This window comes from Myxocyprinus asiaticus, chromosome 21 (genome assembly GCF_019703515.2).
Source record: "Myxocyprinus asiaticus isolate MX2 ecotype Aquarium Trade chromosome 21, UBuf_Myxa_2, whole genome shotgun sequence".
NCBI lineage: Eukaryota > Metazoa > Chordata > Actinopteri > Cypriniformes > Catostomidae > Myxocyprinus > Myxocyprinus asiaticus.
The window spans coordinates 46004443-46030851 of record NC_059364.1 but is presented as its reverse complement, the minus strand read 5'-3'; the positions used below and the strand labels follow the sequence as shown (position 1 = coordinate 46030851).

At 39.4% G+C, this 26409-nt stretch overlaps 1 protein-coding gene across 1 annotated transcript in view; it reads left to right on the top strand.

Annotated features, from left to right (window-relative positions):
* LOC127411741 (inactive phospholipase D5-like) overlaps positions 1-26409 on the top strand; it is a 166876-nt gene that overhangs the window by 35014 nt on the left and 105453 nt on the right. Inside the window, exon 2 of the mRNA XM_051647472.1 lies at positions 15940-16076. Within this exon, the coding sequence (XP_051503432.1) occupies positions 15940-16076 (137 nt within the window). The remainder of the gene's footprint in view (positions 1-15939; positions 16077-26409) is intronic.

Sequence of the window (26409 nt, the reverse complement as noted above, 5' to 3'; positions counted from 1 at the left end):
TGAGGGTGAATTCTGTGCTACAAAATCTCCTCTCTTGAGGTGGGCATCTCTAGTATTCTGCACACTTTGTTCCACACTGGTGGTTTTGTGATGTGTGACAGTAGAGACTGGAGAAGATGAGCTGAGTTTGTGCTCTCGCAAGGGAGTTTGGCCCAGGCTCTGGCTCTCATATCTACCTAATGCATCTTTAATTGATTTATTGATTAGAAGGTTCCAGCTTACGATCAATAGTCTGCTTTGAGACAGATGGAGGATCGTCTCCTATCAAACCAATCCCTCATTTCAGCAAAGGATGCTCTGCTTGTGTGAGGTGGGATGTGAGATTATTTTTCACAGAAAAGGGTCAAGCTCAGATTTCCTTTCGCTACGCTTTCTTCAAGTCAGCAGTTCTCAAGAAAACCTGATCTGAGAACATTCCAGTCAGGTGAACTACTTCTTTAAAACAATGGATGCTTGTATTATTTCTTTGCTTTTGCACTGGCACTTCAAGGTATAGTTCACCCAAAAATGAAAATTCTTTCATCATTTACTTTCCCTCATGCCATTTCAGATGTGTATGACTTTCTTCTGCTGAACACAAACAAAGATTTCAAGAATATCTCAGCTCTGTAGGTCTTTAAAATATAAGTAAACGGTGGCTATATCTTTGTAGCTCCAAAAATCACATAAATGAAACATAAAAGTAATCCATACAACTCCAGTATTCAAATCTACAGGTGCATCTCAATAAATTAGAATGTCGTGGAAAAGTTCATTTATTTCAGTAATTCAACTCAAATTGTGAAACTTGTGTATTAAATAAATTCAATGCACACAGACTGAAGTAGTTTAAGTCTTTGGTTCTTTTAATTGTGATGATTTTGGCTCACATTTAACAAAAACCCACCAATTCACTATCTCAACAAATTAGAATACATCATAAGACCAATAAAAAAAACATTTTTAGTGAATTGTTGGCCTTCTGGAAAGTATGTTCATTTACTGTATATGTACTCAATACTTGGTAGGGGCTCCTTTTGCTTTAATTACTGCCTCAATTCGGTGTGGCATGGAGGTGATCAGTTTGTGGCACTGCTGAGGTGGTATGGAAGCCCAGGTTTCTTTGACAGTGGCCTTCAGCTCATCTGCATTTTTTGGTCTCTTGTTTCTCATTTTCCTCTTGACAATACCCCATAAATTCTCTATGGGGTTCAGGTCTGGTGAGTTTGCTGGCCAGTCAAGCACACCAACACCATGGTCATTTAACCAACTTTTGGTGCTTTTGGCAGTGTGGGCAGGTGCCAAATCCTGCTGGAAAATGAAATCAGCATCTTTAAAAAGCTGGTCAGCAGAAGGAAGCATGAAGTGCTCCAAAATTTCTTGGTAAACGAGTGCAGTGACTTTGGTTTTCAAAAAACACAATGGACCACCACCAGCAGATGACATTGCACCCCAAATCATCACAGACTGTGGAAACTTAACACTGGACTTCAAGCAACTTGGGCTATGAGCTTCTCCACCCTTGCTCCAGACTCTAGGAGCTTGGTTTCCAAATGAAATACAAAACTTGCTCTCATCTGAAAAGAGGACTTTGGAACACTGGGCAACAGTCCAGTTCTTCTTCTCCTTAGCCCAGGTAAGACGCCTCTGACGTTGTCTGTGGTTCAGGAGTGGCTTAACAAGAGGAATACGACAACTGTAGCCAAATTCCTTGACATGTCTGTGTGTGGTGGCTCTTGATGCCTTGACCCCAGCCTCAGTCCATTCCTTGTGAAGTTCACCCAAATTCTTGAATCGATTTTGCTTGACAATCATAAGGCTGCGGTTCTCTCGGTTGGTTGTGCATCTTTTTCTTCCACACTTTTTCCTTCCACTCAACTTTCTGTTAACATGCTTGGATACAGCACTCTGTGAACAGCCAGCTTCTTTGGCAATGAATGTTTGTGGCTTACCCTCCTTGTGAAGGGTGTCAATGATTGTCTTCTGGACAACTGTCAGATCAGCAGTCTTCCCCATGATTGTGTAGCCTAGTGAACCAAACTGAGAGACCATTTTGAAGGCTCAGGAAACCTTTGCAGGTGTTTTGAGTTGATTAGCTGATTGGCATGTCACCATATTCTAATTTTTTGAGATAGTGAATTGGTGGGTTTTTGTTAAATGTGAGCCAAAATCATCACAATTAAAAGAACCAAAGACTTAAACTACTTCAGTCTGTGTGCATTGAATTTATTTAATACACGAGTTTCACAATTTGAGTTGAATTACTGAAATAAATGAACTTTTCCATGACATTCTAATTTATTGAGATGCACCTGTATATCTTCAGAAGCGATATTATAGGTGTGAGTGAGAAATAGATCAAAAGTTGCATTAAGCCTGCTCACTAGGGGTCTAAATATAAATATAATTTACTTATTTTTTATTATTTATTTTATTTTTATTAATTCACACTTATGACTCGAAGACATTACTATATTACAACTTTTCCTGCTAAAGCTACATTTTCTGTAAAGCTGCTTTGAAATGAAGTGTGTTGTGAAAAGCGCTATACAAATAAAACTGACTTGACTTGATTTTAAGTCCTTTTTTTTTTACTCTAAATCTCCACTTTCACATCTGAAAATCACATGTAGCGCCTGTTTAGTTTCACTTTCACATCTGAAAGTGAAAGTGGTGATTTAGAGTAAAAAAGGACTTAAATACTGTCCTGTTTCTCACCCATACCTATCAACTGTTCAGAACTGATGGTGTCCTATTCAACCTGTGCCCACACCTTGCGTGGACCAACACTTCATCTGAAAAAAACAATCTGCTTCTCACAATATGGATCATACTGAGGAAACTCTACAGTGTTTAGTGAACTGCTTCCCTTTTGGCCTTACCATCAGCCTTAAGAAAACAGAGGGTATTTATCAAACACTTGCAAGTTAAGTGAAAACCTCAGTCAGTATCAACAACAAGTTTAACAGCTTGGACTTTAAAGACTTTAGTTATTAGTCTTACAGTTCATACAAAATCGTTTTGTTTAAACACTTAGATTACTAATATTAAATCTTGACTTGTACTACACATAAATAACTAATATTGGTATTATATTCATGCTGTTTAGCCAGAGGGAAACTGGCCTCCACAGTGAGCCTGGTTTCTCCCAAGGTTATTTTTCTCTATTAACCAACATCTTATAGAGTTTTGTATTCCTTGCCACAGTCACCTTAAGCTTGTTCATTGGGGGTCTAAAATATTATTAACGTATTTATTTTAACCCTCAGGCGCCGGCGCGTCCTGTTGGATTTTTTCCTCATAACAGCGGAAACAACTTAAAATACTCCGTCATTTTTGGGCAAGACATCATTAGAGACTATAAAGGGTCTACTTTTATTTGTGTACACTCACAATAACAACAAAACCTTGTGCTTTTGTAAAATAAAGAAAATAAACAGGGTGCGCTTTAAGCCGTCTCTGTCTCCGCGAGCATCTTTCTGAAACACGTCACAAAAATGAACTGAAACTCTGCGAATACATATCAGACAAACATGAAACATATGTCTCTACTTTTAAATAAAACAATTCAAATTTAAAACAAATATTCTCCTGCAATGTAATCTGTATGAAACTAAAGAGATGTACAGTTTCTCCTGGCTCAGCTAATTATCGCTAATTTGATCCCACCCACCAGTAGAGTGCGCTATTCATATGGTAATGTGCTGAGGCAATCAAGGCAAATGGTAAATGCCCCCAACAATGCCTTAAAAAACATGAAGTTCATCATCTGATTCATTCACTTTCCTGCGTGTTTGGAAGATAGCACGCTACACAGGTGAGGAAGCTCTACAGATGGTCCTGGATAGTGAGGAAGAGTTCACATTTTTCTCAGAAGAAGAGCGGGACTCCGATGAATGTTTGCATTTTGAAGAGCGACTTGATCCAGCTGAGGATACAGTTGTCTTTACTTACGTTAGCTGACATGCTATTTTATATAAACATGTACATATTTTACTAGTTGGACTATTTCCAGACTTGCCAGCCAGTATTCAAAGTATTGAAATTTGAAATATGTCCTAATAGGCAAGTTTTAGTTTCATTTAAATGTTTCAGCTAAAGCAGGTATTTAAATTGTATGCTGTATGATATAAATATGATATGTAATATGATATAAAAATAATATGCATGTTTAGGTTATATGTTAACTAGTGTGTATGCTGCCTCATTATCATCAATGAAGCTTGTGCTTGCAAATATCTGTTCGGGTGTAAATGTGTAAAATGTGCTGTAAATATGCCCATATTAGAAAATCAGCATATTAGAATGATTTCTGAAGGATCATGTGACACTGAAGACTGCAGTAATGATGCTGAAAATTCAGCTTTGATCACAGGAATAAATTGCATTTTACAATATATTCAAATAGAAAAGTTATTTTAAATTGTAAAAATATTTCACAATATCACTGTTTTTGCTGTATTTTGGATCAAATAAATGCAGCCTTGGTGAGCAGAAGAGACTTCTATTAAAAACATTAAAAAATCTTACTGATCTAAAACTTTTAAACGGTAGTGTAGGTCTAAAAGTTTTTAAGTAAAGTCTTTATGTAAAGAAAATGTATAGTCAGATTACTTCTTTTAACTTAAACTTTAAGTTTGTTTTTTTTGTAAATAAGCCACAAACAACACATTCAATCATTAAGTCTCCTCACATTCATTCTCTCTCGGGGAAGGGGTCTTTGTCTCCTCAGGTGTGAATCACATTAATATTCATGATCATCCAAGCCTCCTCGCATATGGCCTTTCTAACACTAAAAGTGTCTTACAAAGGTTAAATGACTATATTGTTTTGTATGAATGAGTGATCAGGATGGTTTTCACATCATTTTATAGCAAAAACTCGAGGCTACAAGATCCAGTTCTCAAAAGTCTTGTGAACAAATGTTTAGTATGTGTTATATGGCCTTATTTCAGTGACTTAAAATTTTTGTTTTTTTCAAAAACCACGCATAAACATTATTTTCTCAAAAATACAAACATGTACGTACATGTTGCTCACATATTATTGTAGCCCAGTTTGTGCTGAATACAGTGTTATCAGACTTTAGCCATTAATATGTTTTTAAGCGATTGAAAAAAGCACAAATGTCAAGGCATGTCAAAACTTCTCCAGGGCCCAAAACACCCTCAGACCCCAGAGGGTTAAGGCACAATTTACAATCACGTTTGACTTGACCACTAGACATATCTTGGCAGTAAAATCTCAAATGACTCAATGATTATGACAGATGTTGACAAAGTCCGCTTCAAGGTCTGATTGAAACTTTGCACTAGTCCGTCCATGGGGATGGTAGACCAAGGTCCAAAGCTCCAGGGGCCATCCTGCTTCTCGCTCCCCAGCAGTTGGGGCTGGAACAGGCTGTCAGAGCTCCCCGTGTCCAAAACGGCTCTCACCTTCCAGCCAATCAACCGCAGTTCACGTTTTGGGGGCCCCAGTTGGTAGGTCTTGTGCACAATGCAGCCTTCCGTCCAGGCCCACGTCTCCGTGGGATTTGGGTCAGTCAGCATTGACCGCCGCGCCCCTCTCATCACAGTAGTGGGCTTACCGGCTTCAGAGGTTGCCCTCCAGTGATTGTTGTTCCTTGAATGGGCAGAATCCGCTTGACCTTGGACAGAATCCGCTGTGCCGCGAAGTCTTCCCTCAAGGGTTAGGTTAGGTTAGGTTACTTGGTGTTGAACAGCCTTTAGGCGCTCTGTAAACTGTTGCTGACACACTGAGACTTCCACGGCTTCCACGTAATGGGTTATGTGGCAACATTGTAGTTTTACGTGACTATCTCACCTGCCCACAAACATGGCGCTCCACAGTGTTTGTGTACAGCTTTTACTTCTGTTTTTGAGGACATATTTAAACATACAGAGAAATTCAATCCAACATTATTACTTTGCTCAACAAGTTTGACATCAACGCTCAAGATGACAGGTAACGAAATTACATTATTTTGTATGAATATTTTAATGTGACTTAACTTGCTAAATTGTGTAAATTGTAACTGTGGAATCGTTATTAACATTGGTGTAGCAGATGGTTATATTTAGATTTTTGCCATAGCATATAATATTGGTTACATCCTGATTGAGAATCCTGCCGGTTTACTTAACAGATAGCCGTGATCTTCCTAACCAGGTAATCCCCTTATAAACAAAACAATGCACAAAATAAGATGAGAAGAGTGTAAGGAAAGCTTACAAAGTTGGCAACTCTAATAACTTAATGAGATCAGCTGCAGAGGACATCAAACATTGGTGTGCATTATTACTTGCTCTTTCTCCTTGTTTTGTAAATCACTCAATGGCCTAGAACCTAAATACATCACAGATATGCTTATTGAATATAAACCTAACAGACCTCTCAGATCATTAAGCTTATTTCAGTTAGAAATACCAAGGGTTCACTCAAAATGAGACAGTGTTTAGCTATTATGTCACTCACAGCTGGAACAAGCTTCCAGAAGAGGTCAGATGTACTCCAACAGTAGCCACATTCAAATCCAGAATGAAAAAAACATCTGTTTATCTGTGCATTTATTCACTGAGCACTGCTGCGCTCACTGATTGCACTGCATCATTTTATTTCTGTATTCTTTTTTATTTCTTTTTTATTTCTTTTAATGCATTTTTAAATCAAAATGTTTATATTACTTTTATTCTTATTTTAAAATTGACTTACGAACCAGAAATAAAATGGACCTTTATGTACTTTTATTGTATTTTCTTTCTCTTTATTATTTTGAAGTAAAGCACTTTGAATTACCATTTTAGTAAACTTGCCTTGCCTAAAGGGATATAGTTCACAGAAAAAAATTAAATCTGTCATTACAATCACCCTTTTGTTGTTCCAAATCCACATAGCTTTCTTTCTTATCCAGAACACAAACATTTTTTTTTGGGCAATATGGATTTACATCTTTTATGAATTAACTGTGTCCTTGTTGAAAGTCAGGCATTCTTCTTTGACAGTGACACGCTCCTTTTATACACATGGAAAATGTGGTTCTCATCAGGATTTGTAGTCTCCGTTAAATTATAGAGAATGTAAGTATTATTAATCATTATCATCTACTGACACAAATCTTGGCTAGTATTAACATTGATTGTATCAGCATGCACTTCACTTCTACTGGTCGATTTTTATTTTGAAAAATTAAATTAATATATTGATTTATTGATTTATTTTTCTCTCTCCAACTTCTTCCACCTTTGCAGACTTAAAAATCACTCTAGGACAACAGGTGGAAAAATACCAATACAAATTAGATACAAATGTTAAAATAACATAACCATAATAATTGAAAAAATAAACCATGACCTATAGATAGTTTAACACAAATCTAATAAATCTTTGTTACATAAAACAGCTATTGTCAGTGACATAATTTGATGTTCCACCATATTTTAATGGTTTGGACATGAACTTTATTACCAGCTACTGCAAGTAGCAAATGCAGGAGCTGACTTTAGACTTTGTATTGAGATAAGACCTGCTTTTGAAACGTCTTGGCGCAATTACCTATTTCTCAGGAAAATAGCAAATTGCGCTTTGTGCCACTACATTACCATACAATGCACCCACAGTTAGGGCTGGGCAATAAAATTATCTAGATATTTATCGCAATAAAAAATATCCACAATATCGATGAAAAGCTTTTCAGTAATTTTTTATATTTTGTATGTGTTCTACATCTAGACGATCGTGATGACAGTTGTGCCCTCTCATCGTCTCTAGTGAGCAGCATGACAAAACAGCAGTGCTGTGTTCACCAGATCTGATCTTTCTGCGCTGGGTTCTTGAATATTTTTCTCTAGGACCGAATGCGTTAATTTATGCCCTGTCCCGCTTTGCGCTCTTTTCCCCGCATGTGAGTAAGCATGAGGCGCTGCCGCTGTGTGTGTGTGCTTGAGAGCTGCTGCTGAAAAGCAGAGCGAATGCGTGGTCAGTAGGGTTGGGAACCGAGAACCATTCTGTTCCATTCTTTATAGTATACCGGAATCGTATGATCTTCTTGACTTTTGGTTCTGTTAACGGTTCTCCAGCATGCAATTTTCCGCGAATGTGACTGGAATACCATCCTCAAATACTCTGAAAGTGTTTCCAGCAGCGCATCTCTGCAGCAGTGCTGCCCTCTACTGACTCTACAGCGTAAAAACACAATTCTTTCAGTGTATTTAATTCCCAATCAGACAAGTCTCGAGCCGGCTCTTTTTACAGTGCAAAACATATGCACTTCCGGTACAGTTCGATTCCTGAAATAATTATTCAAAGGAGCCGGTTCTTTTGAATCAACAGCGCAAAACATATGGTGCTTCCGGTATAGTCAGATCCTGAAAGAACTATTCTAATGAGCCAGTTCTTTTGAATCTACAGTGCGAAACATACAGCGCTTACGGTATACAAGTAATCTTATACTGATGTGCAAGTTATGAATGTCCAACTCGAAATTAAATAAGAACTTTTGAAGTTGCACAAGCCTGAAGTACAACATTAGGCTACAAAACACAGTCTTAACTGTCTCTGGAACTGTTACTGTTTATTTAATGATGACCTGCTGTGTCTCTATTAAATCAAGCAGTGCAGTTACTGACTGGTTGTTCATATGACAATGTATAATTAAAGATACACAAGTTTTGTTGTAATAAGTTGAATTTTATAAAATAATAAATGAATTAATGAAATATGCCATCACATTTCTTGTTAGTTTAGATTTCTTTATTTAAAATAGAATAAGGATTTATTTTTGAATTGTAATTATGTCTCTAAAAAGTCCTCAAACACACCTTTCACAAGAACTGTATTACATTTATTTCTGATTTGTTATATCTGCTCTGTACAAATCTGAAATGATCTCATTATTTGATAACAGACAGCAGAGGGAAATAAATGCAATAAGAATTGCATTTCTCATTTCTAAATAATTATAAAAAATAAAAAAGTACTAAAAGAATTACTGGAATCATTACTGGAACTGTTAAGGAATCGTTAAGAGGAATCGGAACCAGAATCTTAAAATTCCTTACGATTCCCAACCCTAGTAGTCAGTGAGCTAAAAAGTCACTAGATAGAAGATCCCTCAGACACCACTGCTTTGGCTAACTCTGGGCCCCCAATGCAGTTCTATATAGACTATTTTGACGGTTTAGGAATTTTTTTCTTCTGCCAACTTTGGAAATTAAATTTTTTTTGCAAAAGTGAATGTATATCGTGATAAATATCAATATCAAAAGATATGAATCAGAATATCTTGATTGTAGGATCTTATGGGCAGAAGAATTATTAATTTCCACACTCAGAGGCCAGCAGTCACACTAAAATTCCTCAGCATCATAAATTGAAGACTCTGCTCTGCTGGCTCCAAGGAGTCTAGCTAAAACTGGCATCTGGCTAATGTTAACTGTCTTGAGAAGAAAGAGGAGTTCTGTGGATGCACCAAGATTCTTCCTCATCCAGGTTGTAAATCAGGAAAGCCCTGAACGTTAATGGCCATCACATGACTTAAAGACTACTCTTCTGAAGAAACCCCATGCCATAAATCTAAAAGAGGTCCCTTTGTTTCATTCATTTAGTAACACAAGAACACTTAAAAATGAGACATTTTCTGTGTCACATGCTAAAAACGCATTACCAAGACACAGAGCTAAAGCAGACTCCCTTATGAGACCCTCATGATTACAATGGACAACACAATTCTAATACTAAAACATCTCATCTTAATCCATGAACATTTCACACAAAGTCACAGTACTTTGTTGACTTAAACCTCTAAAATGCACAGAATCTTCGTTTTTGTACCAAAATGTACACAATAATTAGCCTTGCTAGATAATTCTGAAAACAATGTTGTTATGACCTGTAATTACTTTGCTAACTGACAAATTGATGATTATAATCTTTAATCTTGTTTTATTCATGTCATATTACTAGAATGGTAACCATTTATGATAAAGCACATCATGTTTACTATCGTTGAGATTCTGCATTTCAGGAATGTTTGTTAATACATTTTTATATATTCAGTTGTATCCGAGATATATAAAATGTATGATGAAAACGTACTTTTTGAGCGGGAAACAGGAGTCTTCACAGACCAAGACTCATCAATCACCTTCAGAAGGAGGGACAGAAATGACCATGTGACCCCACAAAAGACACTTCTGATTGGCTCAAGACACATTTGGGTTGTGGCCAATCTCAACAGTATAAAGCCTCTCCGCCTCGGACAAGCTCTCTCTTCAGCTCACTTCATCCTCTGCGCTCCTGCCCTCATGGCTCTTAGCCCTCGCTCCGGCAACCCCTCTGTCTCTGCACAATGTAGAGTTCAGGAAGCTCGGAACACAAAGTTCTGAAAAGAGTTCCCTCTCTGCTCTATGACACACACATGATGGGGAGTCATGAGTCTCCCTCACGGAAGGCCTCCCTTCAAACCCCGCCTGATCATCCCAGCAACAAACTATCCACGATCTTAACAGAGGTCCAAAATATCGATGGAACAACCAGAACTTTCTACTGACATTGCCAAAGGACCAAAGCAACACAAGGAAACGTAACAACACGCAAGTACATCTCCAGACTTTTGCTGAAAGTGCTGGTGTCTCTTTAGTATAATTTGAGGAATCCGATTGCAAATCAAGTTAGACTCAAAGAAGTATCGAATGGTTCTCAAGGCATTGTCTATAGACTCCATAAAGTTCAATTTCTCTGTACAGATATCATTTCATTCACCTTTTGTTACAATTTACTCACCAACTTGTTTGTCATGTTTGTCTATGTGTTTAGATTAGCAATAAAGTCTTGTTTTTATTCAAAGTTAATTTGACTGAGGTATATTTTGATAATCTCGTCACTTGATTTTTCAAAGATTTGCGCTCTGAAGATCGAACCATATCTAAACATATTTGTGATATTATATTCAGTTAGCCATGAGAATAGTATTACTCCAGTAAGTGAATTAATCATAATTCCCTTATTAAAACTAATTCCTTACAAAAGAAATTGTAAGCGGATACAACAAGCCGTATTATGATTTTAATGGTGGAGAATTTTATTCAGACAAATAATCTAATTATTTACACTTCTTTTAATGGTGGTCGAATGCGGCCAATTCCATTATAAAATTCCTTACACATTATGGTGAAGGTACGCGGACACTTTAACCCATACCGTGTGCATTTATACTACCAAATTTCCCTACATGATACTATTTTTGGCCATATCGTCCAGCCCTACCCACAGTTTGCACACATACATCCACAAAGAGCACAAACACTCCCACCCATGCCCACTTGCGCTAGCACGTAAATTGGATATGACACTGCACACGAAAATAGAGCCCATAAAGTCATGAAGTTGAGATTTATTTTCTTTATATTACCTCAGGGTCATAAATGCAAATAAAGTAACTAATAATAGTCAGATTATGTTACTTTCATGTTATGACATTTGGATTAGGTTTCTGATTACATATTTAGTAAGAAATATACTGGAGGACCTGTACATTTTCAAAGTAATCCTCCCATCTCTGGCCACTCATATAGTCTACACATTGTTAGTGTTGCACACTTTGTTGTATTCCATGTAGGTAATGTGTTACTTTTGAGTGACTTTTGGTCTGAAGTATTTCTTTCTTTTTTGTTAATATCTTTTGTATTTAAAGAATCCTATAAATTAATTTTAAAAACACTTAATTGAATCATTAATCAAATTAAATTGTGAATTGAATCACTCACAATTTACAAAAGTTGAAAACAGTGAATTGTGAATCTAATTGATTTGCTGTTAACCCAAAGACATGTCTTCACTTTCTTTGTGAAGGTGTAACATTTGGTAAGAAGGGGACCATGGGTATAGGGGGACTAGATGTCACTGTGTCCCATGGAAATAAGTTCCAGTTTCAGATGTTAGGCTCACTAATCTTTTCTTTGAAATAAAATATCCTCAATGCCTTCATGCTATCAACTTTGGTATCATTTGCAAAGAAGGAAGGGCTATTTCTTTGCCATTGAACATTGTTTTGCAGATACTTTCAGCAAATCAGCTCTAATAAATGTGGTTACCATGACAAAGACATCACGTTCTTGCCACTGCTTACTGTCTTGTCTGTGCAAGTAAGAAATGTCAAAATGAAAATAGTTTTTAGTGGCAGCACAAAAGAAGTCCATCAAGGTGCTTTGCTGTCATTGTAAATTTTATTTTCCAATGCCCATGCAGGTAAATCGGACATTGCAGATCACATTCAAACAGCTAATACAGATACACAGCATTTTTTACATTAATACAAGCACCTAAATGTCAGATGTGGAATTATTTTTTGAATTTAATGTTCCAAAGTTTTTATATTTTTGTTAAAAATGAATAGATTTAATTACATCATACAAATCGATAGAACAAACAGAATTTGCAAATATTATTATTATTTTTTAAATAAGCTACATTTTATTAAAATGGCAGGAATTTGTTTTTTATTTTTGGAGACAATCTGTTCATCATCAGAATCAGAATCAGCTTTATTGCCAAGTATGCTTACGCATACAAGGAATCTGGTGACAGGAGCTTCCAGTGTACAACAATACAAAAACAATACAAAAACAGCAGCAAGAAATAGATAATAATAATATAAAAAAAAAAAATTATTCACATACGTATATGTACACACACACACACACAGACACACACATACATACATACACACATACACATACGTAGTAAAATCTAATACAAATCTGTTATCTGTTATGTACAGTGCAAATACAAATCTGTTATGTACAGTGCAAATGTTTTTTTTTTTTTTTTTTTTTTTTTTTTTTTGGTTTTGTTTTTTCCCCAGAGGAATGAAATGGCAGAAGAGGTTGGATGTGTTGGATAAATATAAAAAAGACTAAGTTGTGTATTGTACATAGTTATTGCTCAATGGGGCAATTTATCTGTTCATGAGATGGATAGCCTGAGGGAAAAAACTGTTCTTGTGCCTGACGGTTCTGGTGCTCAGAGCTCTGAAGCGTTGGCCAGAAGGCAACAGTTCAAAAAGGTAATGGGCAGGGTGAGTGGGGTCCAGAGTGATTTTTCCAGCCTTTTTCCTCACTCTGGATGTGTATAGTTCTTGAAGGGTGAGCAGGGGGCAACCAATAATCCTCTCAGCAGTCCGAACTGTCCTTTGTAGTCTTCTGATGTCTGATTTCATAGCATGAAATTGAAGTGCAGAGGACAGACTCAATAGAGTCTGAGTAGAACTGTATCAGCAGCACCTGTGGCAGGTTGAACTTCCTCAACTGGCGAAGGAAGTACAACCTCTGCTGGGCCTTTTTCACAATGGAGTCAATGTGTGTCTCCCACTTCAGGTCCTGTGAGATGGTAGTGCCCATGAACCTGAATGACACCACTGCTGCCACAGTGCTGTTTAGAATGGTGAGGGGGTCAGTGTTGGGGTGTTCCTCCTAAAGTCCACAATCATCTCCACCGTTTTGAGCATGTTCAGCTCAAGGTTGTTTTGACTGCACCAGACAGCCAGCTGTTCAACCTCCCTTCTGTATGCAGACTCATCGTCATCTCGGATGAGGCCGATGACAGTGGTGTCATCTGCAAACTTCAGGAGCTTGACAGAGGGGTCCTTGGCGATGCAGTCATTGGTGTAGAGGGAGAAGAGTAGTGTGGAGAGCACACATCCCTGGGGGCCACCAGTGCTGATTGTACAGGTGCTCGAAGTGAGTTTCCCCTGTCTCACAAGCTGCTGCCTGTCCGTCAGAAAACTGGTAATCCACTGACAGATAGACATGGGAACAGAGAGTTGGTGTAATTTATTCTGGAGTATAGCTGGGATGATGGTGTTGAAAGCCGAACTGAAGTCCACAAAAAGGATCCTTGCATATGTTCCTGGTCTGTCCAGATGTTGCAGGATATGATGCAATCCCATGTTGACTGCATCATCCACAGACCTGTTTGCTCGATATGCAAATTGAAGGGGATCTAGAAAGGGTCCAGTGATGTTCTTGAGGTGGGCCAACACCAGTCTCTCAAATGATTTCATTTGATCATACATCATCTGGTCACAGAAAATCATGAATGGCAGGAATGTGAAGGTAACGATCCATCACACAAATGTTTATGTAAAAAAGAGGATTCTCTGAGAGTGAACATGACTTCACAACATCTGTGTTAACAGGCAGGAAGTTGAAAACAAGTCTGTAAAAACGTTTGGTTTTATGTGAAACTTTTCATTTGTGGGTGATTAACCTTTTTGCTAAATACTGTATTTTATTGAAAAGCAACACTTAAAGCTGTAGTGTGTAATTTCTGCGACACTTGCTCCACCGAACAGAATTGCAAAAATGAATGTTGTCTTCCAAATACGCCCCCCATCTGCTGTTGATAGAAAAAACAGATAGTCCCGCTCCCAAACACACAACATTGGTTGAGTCATTGTTGTTGTGTTGTTATGGACGGTTCACACAAAACAGAGGAATTTGTATAGTGCAACAGAGACACACTGTTTACAGTTTTTGAGACAATTGACTTATCAATGGCTTACTTACAGTTGTCTCAGCATATTAAACTGGGATAGTAGAACGTATTTTAACACTGAAACAGTTACACACTTCAGTTTTGAATGAAGAACATCCCTCAAAAATAAAAGTGATCAGATTAGTTTCAGGCTGAATTTCTTGGTTGTATTAAGCGCTAGACATGGAAAGGTCCCATCAACGTAAGACTGAGGTGACATGAGTTCATGGCTTTAATCTCATGTGATTTAGTAGCTCAGAATTACATGATTAAACTCTCTCATCATTCACTATGACAGCTCAGAGACTAAGACTAGAGATGTCCAATTTGTAAACAAATAGTTCTTTTGAATCAGTTATTTTCAGTGAACGAGTTGAACCAGTTCACCAAATTGGACTGAATTGTTTGGAACAGTTTGTGTCTCGATCGACAAGTTACTCTATCTTAACCTGTCTCTAAGAAGTGTCTGACACTCTTAACTCCTAACTCTTCTTTGCAACTAACTGCTCCAACTAGTTCACAAATCAGACTGAATGCTCCAATCACAACCATTCTCGTGTCAACAGTACGAGTCGCTCAAAGCAGTTCAGCTGATCTGAAAATCTTTTGGAGGTGTCTGACATACTGAGAGCTGATGAGCAGATGATACTGAGCATACGTGTGCCGTGTGATTAAGGAGCAGTGAAATGTATGTTTCTGGTGTATTTTGCTGAACAGCAGAAACTATAAACTATAACAAATAAAACATTTTGTTAATATGTTTATGATTGTATTACAGACAAAAATGTAGCGAGTGATAGCTGAGTATATGTCTTTGACATACATATTTCATGTGAACAAGTGTTGCTCATATGCCGTGTTTTCACTTATAACTTCACGAAAATAAACTGAACATATAATATCACATACCATTACTTATAGGAGGCGATTATCTTTAAAGCAAGTCCACACACAGTAATCGGATGCATAGATCATTAGATAACCCACACAAAGCACAATGCGTACACAGCATCTGGCTATTTGGCATCTTGCTATCCAGCTGAAAACACGTTAGCTTTCCTGGATCAGATGACATCATCGGAAATGCTGTAGCATCATGGAAAGCTAAACCAATCGGACTGGCATCAGATTGCTTCAACCAGTGGTGATAGTCCTCCATATTTGGGCAGAGAGTCATGTGATCAATCACTCTAATTACACATGACCCTTCTTATTTTTTTTCGAGTTATAAGCCTTTAATTTTGGGTATGTCACTGAAACAGAACATCTTTAAAAACACCCTCAGAGCTTAAACTTACAAACTTTAAATTTGTATTGTATTTGTTTCAACAGAATTGTTTCCTTGTTCATCTGAAAGGAACAGTGTGTTTGATGCTCACATGTGGAATCTACCTCTAAAAGAGTGCTTTTGTGTTCTCTTGTTTCTCGCAGTCTCAGCAGAAATGCATTGTGATTTTTGCACTGGTGTGCTGCTGTGCGGTCCTGGTAGCGTTAATATTCTCTGCTGTAGATATTTGGGGGGATGATGAGGATGGCATCACTGAAGACAACTGCAGCAGGACCTGTCGGTAAGCAAAACTCACACATCTGACCTAAAGCTGCTGCTCACAGTGACTATGAATCTGAGTATTCTAGAGTCTTATTTAATCTAAGAGTCAAAAATTTTTGCTTGTGGTTTGAAACTGTATTGATTCAATTGATTTACTAGATCTCTATAAATGTTTGCTAATGTTTTGACTGGTATGCAAACATATGTACAGTTCTAAATAAATAATGTCTAATAATACAGATCTTATAAACTTTTTGATAGTTTTTAGTAATCTGAAATGACAAAGGCTACAAGGAAAGCTTAAGGGAATCAGTGAATTTACACGTTCATTGATCTTTTGTTATTGATATAACTGTAAAAAAACAAATGTTGTAATTATTAGTGGGAAACTTTGGAGCCCCAATTTTCCGAGTCGGGGGCATTTTGAATTAAAGAATCATGGTGTAAGCAAATTGGTATTGGTCATAATTCAGTTTTACTTGTGGATTTTGACTATAAAGTTTAGTTTTTATGCATTTTTATACTGTTAATTGAGAAAAGTGATAAAGTATGCCAGAAAATAAGACTCATTTAGCTGATTTATAAGGCGACTGCTGTGCAACAAAACTACATTTCCCTTATATAAATGTTGTTGTAAAAGAATAATAAAATAGACAAAGCAACAGTTACACTCCAAAATTTGGCTTTGCTCTTCATTTTGTTGCATTGGTGCTAAAAAAGCTTCCTGATTTTGCCTGTAAGTGAAAAAGAAAGACATGAAATTGCATAACGGTTCCGATTTAAAAAAACAAAAAAACACTTTAACTATTAAAACTATTAGCGCTAGGTCTTTGAAGGATGCAAACCTAATAATTTTAATTTAACAATTTTTTGCATGGTTCATTAAATATGTCATTGGTGGCTATTGCAGCGTCATGTGAAATATTTTATTGCAAATAACTATTTTATGATGTAATTGATTTAGTTTGATTAGTGGAGTGTGTGTGATGCTTTTTTTGAATACTGTTCTGGAATTTGTGCTTCTTTCAAAGCAGTTACTGAATATTCAGTTGATGGAAGCTTCACACGTCACACGTCATGGGTCTTGCAAACGTGTTGTTGGTTTCGATGAAGCTTCGGTATCAAACATCACATAATTACTTGCATTAATATTTTGCATATAATCTGCATCTTGTTGGATTCATCATATTCTACAGTCATTTGTAATATCTTGGGTAACATACAATCTATGTTAACTTAAAAAAAAATATTGCTTAACATTTACAAGGGTACTGCACAAACATATCCTTTTTTTGTTTATCCTTTTTTTTCTTTTCTTTTTTTTCTAATTAACATTTTTTATTAAAACTGTGGTTATCCTTTTTAAGGGTATTGCACAAACAATACCTTCCCCCCCACCCCCCGTGAAAGATAAGCATCGCCTATCTTTCACAGGTAATACTACAATAAGTATAATAATACAATAAGCAAGGCTGTAACTTTATCAAGCAGTGCACACAAATATCAGGTACTCTTTTGCATGTTTCTGCATGTAGCACCCCCTAGACCTTTTAATGAGGGATCTACCCTGAGTTCTTTTAATCTGTACTCTTTGATTTAGATTTTAGGATTACTGGGAAACAGTATAAACACTTAGTATTTTTAAACACTTGAATGAATTGTAAATCACACAATAATCAAACTTAAGTATACTCAGATGCTATTTACGTATATACTCAAAAATGCAAAGAAAAGGAAACGAAGCAATTGATCAAATGCAAAACATGAATTTCAAGTAGTTTCTGTAGTGAATGACAGGTTTTAATTTTTCGAAATACAGTTAATTGTTAGCACTTGCCATTTTGGTAATATTCATTTATGTACATCAGCAACCATTCTATGCATGTTGTACAGTTTTACACCGTGAAAATAGCTTGTATTTGACCAAAATTCCATTATCGTCAGCAAGCTAACTGAGTGATATGTATTATGGTGTCAAAATATATGAATTAATGAACTTGGCGTCTACCATGTTTCCTGTTCTTTCTGACAACAAAGCACTTGAACATGATGTACTCATAATTATCACTTCAGATGTGGGCAGTAGGAAAATTCCGATAGCCCATTAAGGCAGCAATAATACCCAGTTCACCATTGCAGGCTTGAATGAAGCTTGGGTGTGTTGTAGCCTTAAACAAATGACTACTTCACTCCTAAGAGCAATAAAAGAAAAAAACTCATTCACTGTGTCCTGGGATGTTGATGTTGAGTGTGGGTGCCCTGCACAACACAGTTGGTTAAGCGTGCAGAAGAGTGTTCGAGTGTGTGAGGCCTAGTCAGGAAATCCACCGGAGAAGATTTGAGCATTTCCGGTAGCTCAAACCACTATCTGGGACAGAAGTCTGCAACCTGACCTGGGCCTGAAGGAACCTGAGAACACGACAGGTTTTGGGCCGGGTTGGGGTCAGTTTTTCAAGAAGAACTTCGGGTTCGGGTTTGTAATGAATGAAAAAATAAACAGGCTTACTGAAATTGTTTTGCAAACGTGCTCTCACTCACAGACAAATAACAAATATTTGTAATAAAAAATTACATGTATGAACTCTTATAAACAAATGAAATACACTTTTTAAACAATCACATAAACAAATGAACCATAACCCTGTTAAACTTTTACCTGGTTACATGCACATCGATTCCCATCCTTTCGCTAGGGCTATAAATTCATGCAAGCTATGCTCTGTAAGGTATGACACCCTATATTCTGTGCTACGTTTTATACAATTTTTTTTCAGGTTATCTTCACCTTCTGAAGACATAGTTTGTCATCCTGAGGTTTTTTTTTCGGCTTTTAGGGGATTAAAATTTAATTAGGCCTCTATTTCCTTTTGGGGTATGTTCCTTTCCTGCTGTCTGATCTTTACTGATGGTTTGAGCGAGATCTAAGCGCTGAACCATAGGACGAGGCTTATGCCAAAGTAAACTATTCTATTAATTTATCTATGATTATTCTCTATTATTCATAGTTTTTTCTGGTAGAAATGTAAATATAGCTGTAGTTCTGTCAGGAAGACTCGTAGTAGCATTACACCACTCATTCAATTCATTCATCTCATCCAATCATAATCCAGCTGTAAAAGACCTCTGTTCGGTCGGGAAAGGAGGAAGCTGGGACCCGACTGAGCAGTCAACATAAGTTTTAGTGATACAAATGAGCTTCAACATAACATAAAAGACACACACAAACATAACTCTGTGTGTGTCTCTCTCTCTCACACACACACACTGGCGTCTCCGGCTCCCCTTTATCTCTCTCTCAGGCTGATTCCACGTCCTCCTCGTCACACTCCTCCACCACGGCCGGGGAAACCTCTGGCTTGAGGTACTCCCCTTCCTTCCTGGAGGGGAGGTGTTGCCCTTCAGTCGTCCTTCTGCTGGCAGGTATTCCCTGTCTCCTTGGGCCCTGGGAGAGACGAGGGAGGGAGAGGGGAGAGGGAAAGAATGAGGGGGAGAGACAAAGAGAGAGAGAGGAGAGAGAGAGAGAGAAAAGCTGGCTCGCTGGTCCCAAACACGCCGTCCACTGGTCCTCAGCTGCTCCGCCCCCTGGCAAATGGCAGTAGCTCCTCGTCCCCCTGGCAGATGGCAGCAGTTCCTCTGTGACCCAGCAGACAGCAGCGGTTCCTCTGCGACCCAGCAGACGGCAATGGGTCCTCTGTCCCCTGACAGCCGGCAACGGCTCCGCCGCTTCCTGGTGGACGGCAGCGGTTCCTCTGCTTCCTGGTGGACGGCAGTGACACCTCCATCCCCTGGTGGATGGCAACGGCTCCTCCGCCTCTGCCGGAAGGCAGTGGTGAGTTCTCCTGGACAATGTGCTCTTCCTCCTTCCCGGGTTTCAGCACCAGTATAACAGGGTTCACAAGATGGGCAAGGAATTGGCGGGAACTGACAGAACAATCAACATAACTTTAATGATATAAATCAACTTAAACAAACATAAACACACAGCGGCTGTGTGTGGCTCTCTCTTTCTCAAACTGGCACCTCCAGCTCATCTTTATTCCCCTCCCGGCTGATTAGGACAACTCAGCGCTGGACGTGCATCCTCACGGCCCGGCCATGCCCTCCTCCTCGTCACACCAGCATCTGTTTTATAAGCTCTGCAGCTGTCTTTCATCTATTGTTATGCGCATTGTTTTCACCCCCCATCCACTCTTTCACCACCAGTTTAGGGCCCTTCCTGCCACTGGGGTAAGTTCCTCTACTCTGCCATCATTGTCTTCTGGCAGGATCTGACTGTTTGAGCGAGAATCTGAGCACTGGAGCATACACCAAGGGAAACTATTCTATACCTTTATCCATGATTAATGGGACAGTATTGTAGGGCTTTTCTGGTTGTTTAGATCAGTGTTACTATCAGAAATAATTAACAATTATTTATTTAGTTATTAATTAATATTTAAATTAATTTTTTGAATCTAACTCATTAAAACCTCATATGGGGCTCCAGTAAATGTAGTGCGCTACAAGTTTGGTTATTAGCAATAATTAATAATTATCAAAGATAATTATTAATTATTAAAATCAATAGAACATTGATGTGAATCAATGTTAACTTTTTTTAATCCTTTAAATCAACAATTATCAAAGATAATCGTTAATTGTTAACATCGATGAAACATTAAAATTAACACTAGCTTATTGATCATTCAAATTCAACAATCATCAAAGATAATTACCAATTATCAAAAATCAATAGAATATTAATAAGGATTAACATTGACGGGGCACCACCCTGGAATCAGGGACTAATAACCAGATAGTATAACAGTCTCAATATTAGATTGTTTTCTTAGGAAAATCGACATCTGAAGAATATCGATTTTCGGGGAAAAAAACAATGAATGAAGGCTTGAATCCGAGCACTGACATCCCGTCAGCATGACACAGGCGTATGCAAAACAAACCAAAACATTTCTCTTTGTAATATAAACAAAGTTTTTTTATGCAGTAATATCAATTAATAATTAATACAATGCAGTCAATAAACTTCCAACTACAAACTAAACAGTGATATGATTAGATATGGAAATCAAAATAATCCTATAACACAAGAGGGTGTGTGTGTTTGTGTGAGAGCAAGTGTGTGTGTGTGGTTAATACGAGAGAGAGAGAGAGAGAGAGAATTAAGTGATGGCCCCAAAGCCGATTTTGCGATCGTGGGAGAGAAAGCGGCTGTTAGTTTATCACTCAGAGGCGTGGTGGACGGCTCGTAAACAGTCCTGCGTTCTTTAATTTTTTAATGGATAAACTCCGGTCTCACCCACGATGGTGAAAATGCACAACAATCCAATTTTGTTGGACCACAATACAGCAATTCAGATTCGTGATAATTAATACCCTGAGTATTAATAATGTGCGGACATGGTGGTCCATAAACTGTACAAGCAAAAACCTTGAAACACAAGAGTAACACACTATAATATTCTATCTCTGCCCAGACGTAAACCTCTCACTTGAATCGCATGAGGATGCAGAATGTGCGTTCATCCATCCTTTAACTCAGACTCGGTTCCTCGAGGCTCGGGTGATGACGGGAGGCCGTTTCCTCGCTCTGTCTGCGGGCGGTACGGCTGCTGATTCTTGGCGGGCTGGCAGAGAAATCAGAAATGTCGACTTGATTGAAGGTGGAAGAGAAATCTTTAATCTCTTCACTTCTGCAGGCAAACGGATGAAGATGCGGATTGCTCGGCGGTCTCCTTCGGATCCGTTAAAGTGTTCGGTTGAACACAGAGTAATCTCAACTCATCCAGCGAGATGGAGATTGTATGGCCACAGTTTCAAGTCGGACGTTACTTCCTTGTGCCACGAGGTTGCACCTGAGAGCAGCGATGAGCTGCATCTACCCACTGCAAGCAAAGTTGCTGGAAGCAACTCCCGGAAGCATTTCAGAGGTATTTCTACTCCTGATGATGTCATGGTTGAGGTGTGTTCTGTCGTGTGCCTCATCCAATAGGACTTGAGAGTTCGATCCTTTAGTGAGCAAGGCTTCATGGGATTTGTAGTCTGTTTTGGACTCCCTTTGTTTGATTTTGGCGTGGTTTTTATCAGTAAGATTTACGACTTGGTATGTGGGGGCTGAGTTAGGTTTTACGACTGTGTTAGGCCTGCCTTTGTCTTCTATCTGAATACATGAGGCCCAGCAGTATGAAAAATGCTAATAAAAACAAAAAAGAGTGATTTGTAAATTATATTCACCCTTTGCTATATTGAAAGCACTACAACTATACATTATATGATGTTTTTCCTTGTGAATTTCCTTTTTTTTTATGTACAGTAATTTCAAATCAGATGATTGCAACACGCTCCAAAAAAGTTGAAGCAGGGGCAATTTAAGACTAATAACAGTTTGACGAGTTGAAATAACAAGGCGATGTGAAACAGGAGATGTTAAACAGGTGAGGCAATCATGTTATAGTATATAAGGGGCTTCCAAAAACAGCCTAGTCTTTCAAGAGCAAGGATCAATTCAAGGAATCTGGTCAAATCTCAGTGAGTAAAGAGCAAGACGAAAACCACTCCTGAATGCATGTGATCTCTGATCCCTCAGACATCACTGTCTTAAAAACATCATTCATCTGTAATGGATATCATGAACATGATTACTTGGGATTGGGATTACTTTAGTAAGCCTTTGTTAGTCAACACCACTAGCCGCTGCATCCACAGATGCAAGTTAAGACTTTACTATGCAAAGAAGAAGCCCTACATCAACACTGTCCAGAAGCGCTGCCGACTTCTCTGGGCTTGGTCTCATCTCAGATGGAAAGTAGAACAGTGGAACTGTGTTTTTTGGTCCTAAGAGTCCACATTTCAAAAAGTTTTTGAAAAACAAAGCCGTTGTGTTATCTGGGCCAAAGAGGAAAAGGGCCATCCAGGCTGTTATTAGCATCAGCTGTCTGGATATATCATTTATCATCTCATGCAATAGAAAATCTACTTTTGGCATTGGAAATAACCATGGTGGTATTTCAGATATGACCTGTCACATTTATGTGTTTTGTTCTTGTTTTCATGTCTTTTATTTTGGAAATTTAGTTCCTGTTTAATAGTCATGTGATTCATGTCATGTGATATCATGTTTCCCAATGTTCATATGTCTTGTTTTCATTGGTTTATTGTCTTGTTAACTCGTTATCAGTTGTAGTTTGTAATTGGTTTAAGTTTATTAGTCTTGTTATCTTGTTTATGGTTCTGTCTGTTTATTGGTTGTCTTGTTACCCTTGTCCATGTATTTATACCCTCATGTTTGCCATGGTCCTTGGTCAGGTATTGTGTAACGTTGTTTGGAAGTCAGGTCAGGTCAGGTCAGGTCCGGTCCGGTCCATGTTTCTGTTCACAGTTTTTGGAGTACACTTTATGAATAAACTGCACTTGGGTTTTTCACATCATCATTGGCTGTGTATCATTTGGAAGGATGCCTCCTCCAGAGGTCGCATTTGTCGACCGCATACGTCTCGTTTCAGAAAAGCGAGTAGGACACTTCGAATGCAGCCTTCGAATGCAACCTTCTTTCATGGGAATTCGGAGGATGCATGAGGTGTATCCTTCGTGGGCACTGACAACCCACAATTCTTTGCTTCAACGGAAATAAAAAAAGAAATTATGCCAATTTGCCCGTAAATATGATGTTCAAACGCAAGGAATGTTAATTCCAAAGTTGAAGTACCTCAGTAGATGGGTGCAGAGTATATAATATGTATAATTATATTAATATAAAATTAAAGTATTAGACTAAAAGTACAACTGTAAAATTTGTTTTCTTTTCTCTTTACATCATTATAACTCTCCTAAAATGTACCTCATACATTCTCTTCCAGAGGGACTTTGTTCCCTTCTCACTCAAAGCGCTCACACTTGTTAAAGAGTGGCATGCTGTCATAGCAACCATGTTACGTTCCGTTTCCATTTGTCCTATGAAGGCCGTCTTGTTTAAACGAGGCTTGTTTAAAGGAGGACACTCTGTATACTGCAGCCTTCAAAGGACACGTCCTACCTAGCATGCAGCCTTCCAAACGAGACACAGCCATTGTCTTCGTCTGCCAGCCAACGTTACAGAATACATGACCTACTATGAACCCAGCAGTTCAGCTCCTACGCCTACATCAGGGAATCGTCCCCTGGAGGAATATGTTGAGGAATTTTGCACTCTGGCCTGCAGGGTGGACTTTAATGATAGTGCCCTCAAGGACTTTTTCCATTTTGGGCTGAATGAGCTGGTCTCCTCCCTGATGCCTGACGGTTGAATTACCCTCAATCTGGCTCAGTTCATTGATTTAGCCCTACAATTGAGCGGTTCATCTTTCACTGTAGGAGTGGCTGAGCAGGAACTATGCACTCCTACAGTGACTGCCATGTCAGTGACGTCCACCGTCATGGCCGCCGAGCCAGAGATCCCCATCATGGGCGCTGAGCCAGAGTTCCACATCATGGCCGACGAGCCAGCATCCCACGTCATGGCCGACGAACCAGCGTCCCACTTCATGGTCGCCGGGTCAGCGTCCCACGTCATGGTCGCCGAGCCAGGGTCCCACGTCATGGTCGACGAACCATGGTCCCACGTCATGGTCGCCGAGCCAGGGTCCATGCCATGTCACGGCCACACCTCAGTCTGCTCCATGCCATGTCACAGGCCCGCCTCTGCTCCACTGTCCAGGCCCGCCTCTGCTCCACGGTCCAGGCCCACGCCTGCCACGGCTGCATGAGCAAGCACCCATGCCTGCCACGGCCTACGAGCCAGCGCTCACGCCTGCCACGGCCTACGAGCCAGTGCTCACGCCTGCCACGGCCAACGAGCCAACGCCCACGCCTGCCACGGCCAACGAGCCAGTGCCCACGCCTGCCACGGCCAATGAGCCAGCGTTGCAAGCCTCGTCCATCCCAGAGCCAGCGTTACAAGCCTCGTCCATCCCAGAGCAAGCGTTGCAAGCCTCAGTGGCCACGTTATGCCATACTGCCATTCCTACTCATCATGCCATGTTACCACATCTGCCACGTCAAGTGACCCTGCCTTGGTCCTCCGAGCCTTCGGCTACTCTCTGGGTTCCCAGTTCTCCAGTTTCGCCCCTCAAGCCTCTCACAGCTCCACCTTCCATGGCTCCGCCCCTCAAGCCTCTCATGGCTCCATCTTCCACGGGCTCCACCCTGGTCTCATGCTCCACGCCCTATCTATTGCAGTTTTTTGTTTGTTTTGTTTACAGTTCTGCAGATGTTGTCTGCCTTATTGTATATGATAGACAAACACTTTTGGACATTGGTTCTGCAATTGCACACCGAAAACCGGACTTCCAATTCCTCAGTGCCGACCTGCTGTTTACAAACATGCCAACGGAGCCCTTTGTCTGGGCTGCCCAGCCACAGAAACGCAGAAGAAAAAGGGGAAATAGAGCCAGCGTTCTCATCAGACAGAGTAAGACGTCGCGCAAATCGACCCCCGCTACCCAGTATTCTACTGGCAAATGTTCAGTCTCTGGACAACAAGCTCTGCGAGCTGAGAGCGTGGATCTCTTTCCAACAAGAGACGAGGGACTGCTGCTTTATCTGCCTTACAGAAACTTGGATGTCTGCTGAGATTCCAGACTCGCAGATTCACAGCAGTCATTATCACTGCTGTGTACATCCCCCCACAAGCTGACACAGACTGGGCACTCAAGGAACTGTATGGGAGTATAAGTAAGCAGGAAACCATGTACCCTGAGGCCACATTCATTGTGACTGGGGACTTTAACAAAGCCAATCTCAAATCAATCGCACCAAAATACCACCAGCATATCAATTTCAACACACGAGGGGACTGGGTTTTGGACCATTGCTACTTTCCCTTCCAGGATGGCTACAAATCCTTCCCCCACCCACCACTCTTCTGTTTTCCTTCTGCCCACTTACAGGCAGAAACTGAAACAGGAAGCACCCACCCTCAGAATGATCCAGTGCTGGTCGGACCAATCAGATTCTACGCTACAAGACTGGGAGATGTTCCATTTTGCCTCTGATGACGACATAGAGGTTTACGCTGATAGCGTAACGTGTTTCATCAGAAAGTGCGTAGATGACATTGTTCTGACCAAAACAATACGGATCTACCCCAACCAGAATCCATGGATTAATAGCGATGTTCGTGCGGCACTTAATGCGTGGATCTCCGCTTTTAATTCTGGGAATGCAGAGGAGCACAAACAAGCCATTTATGCCCTCCACAAAACTATCAGGGCAGCAAAACGCCAGTACAGGGACAAGATTGAAGGACAGTTCAATACCACCGACTCTAGAAGCATGTGGCAGGGAATTAATATCATCACGGACTACAAAGGAAATAA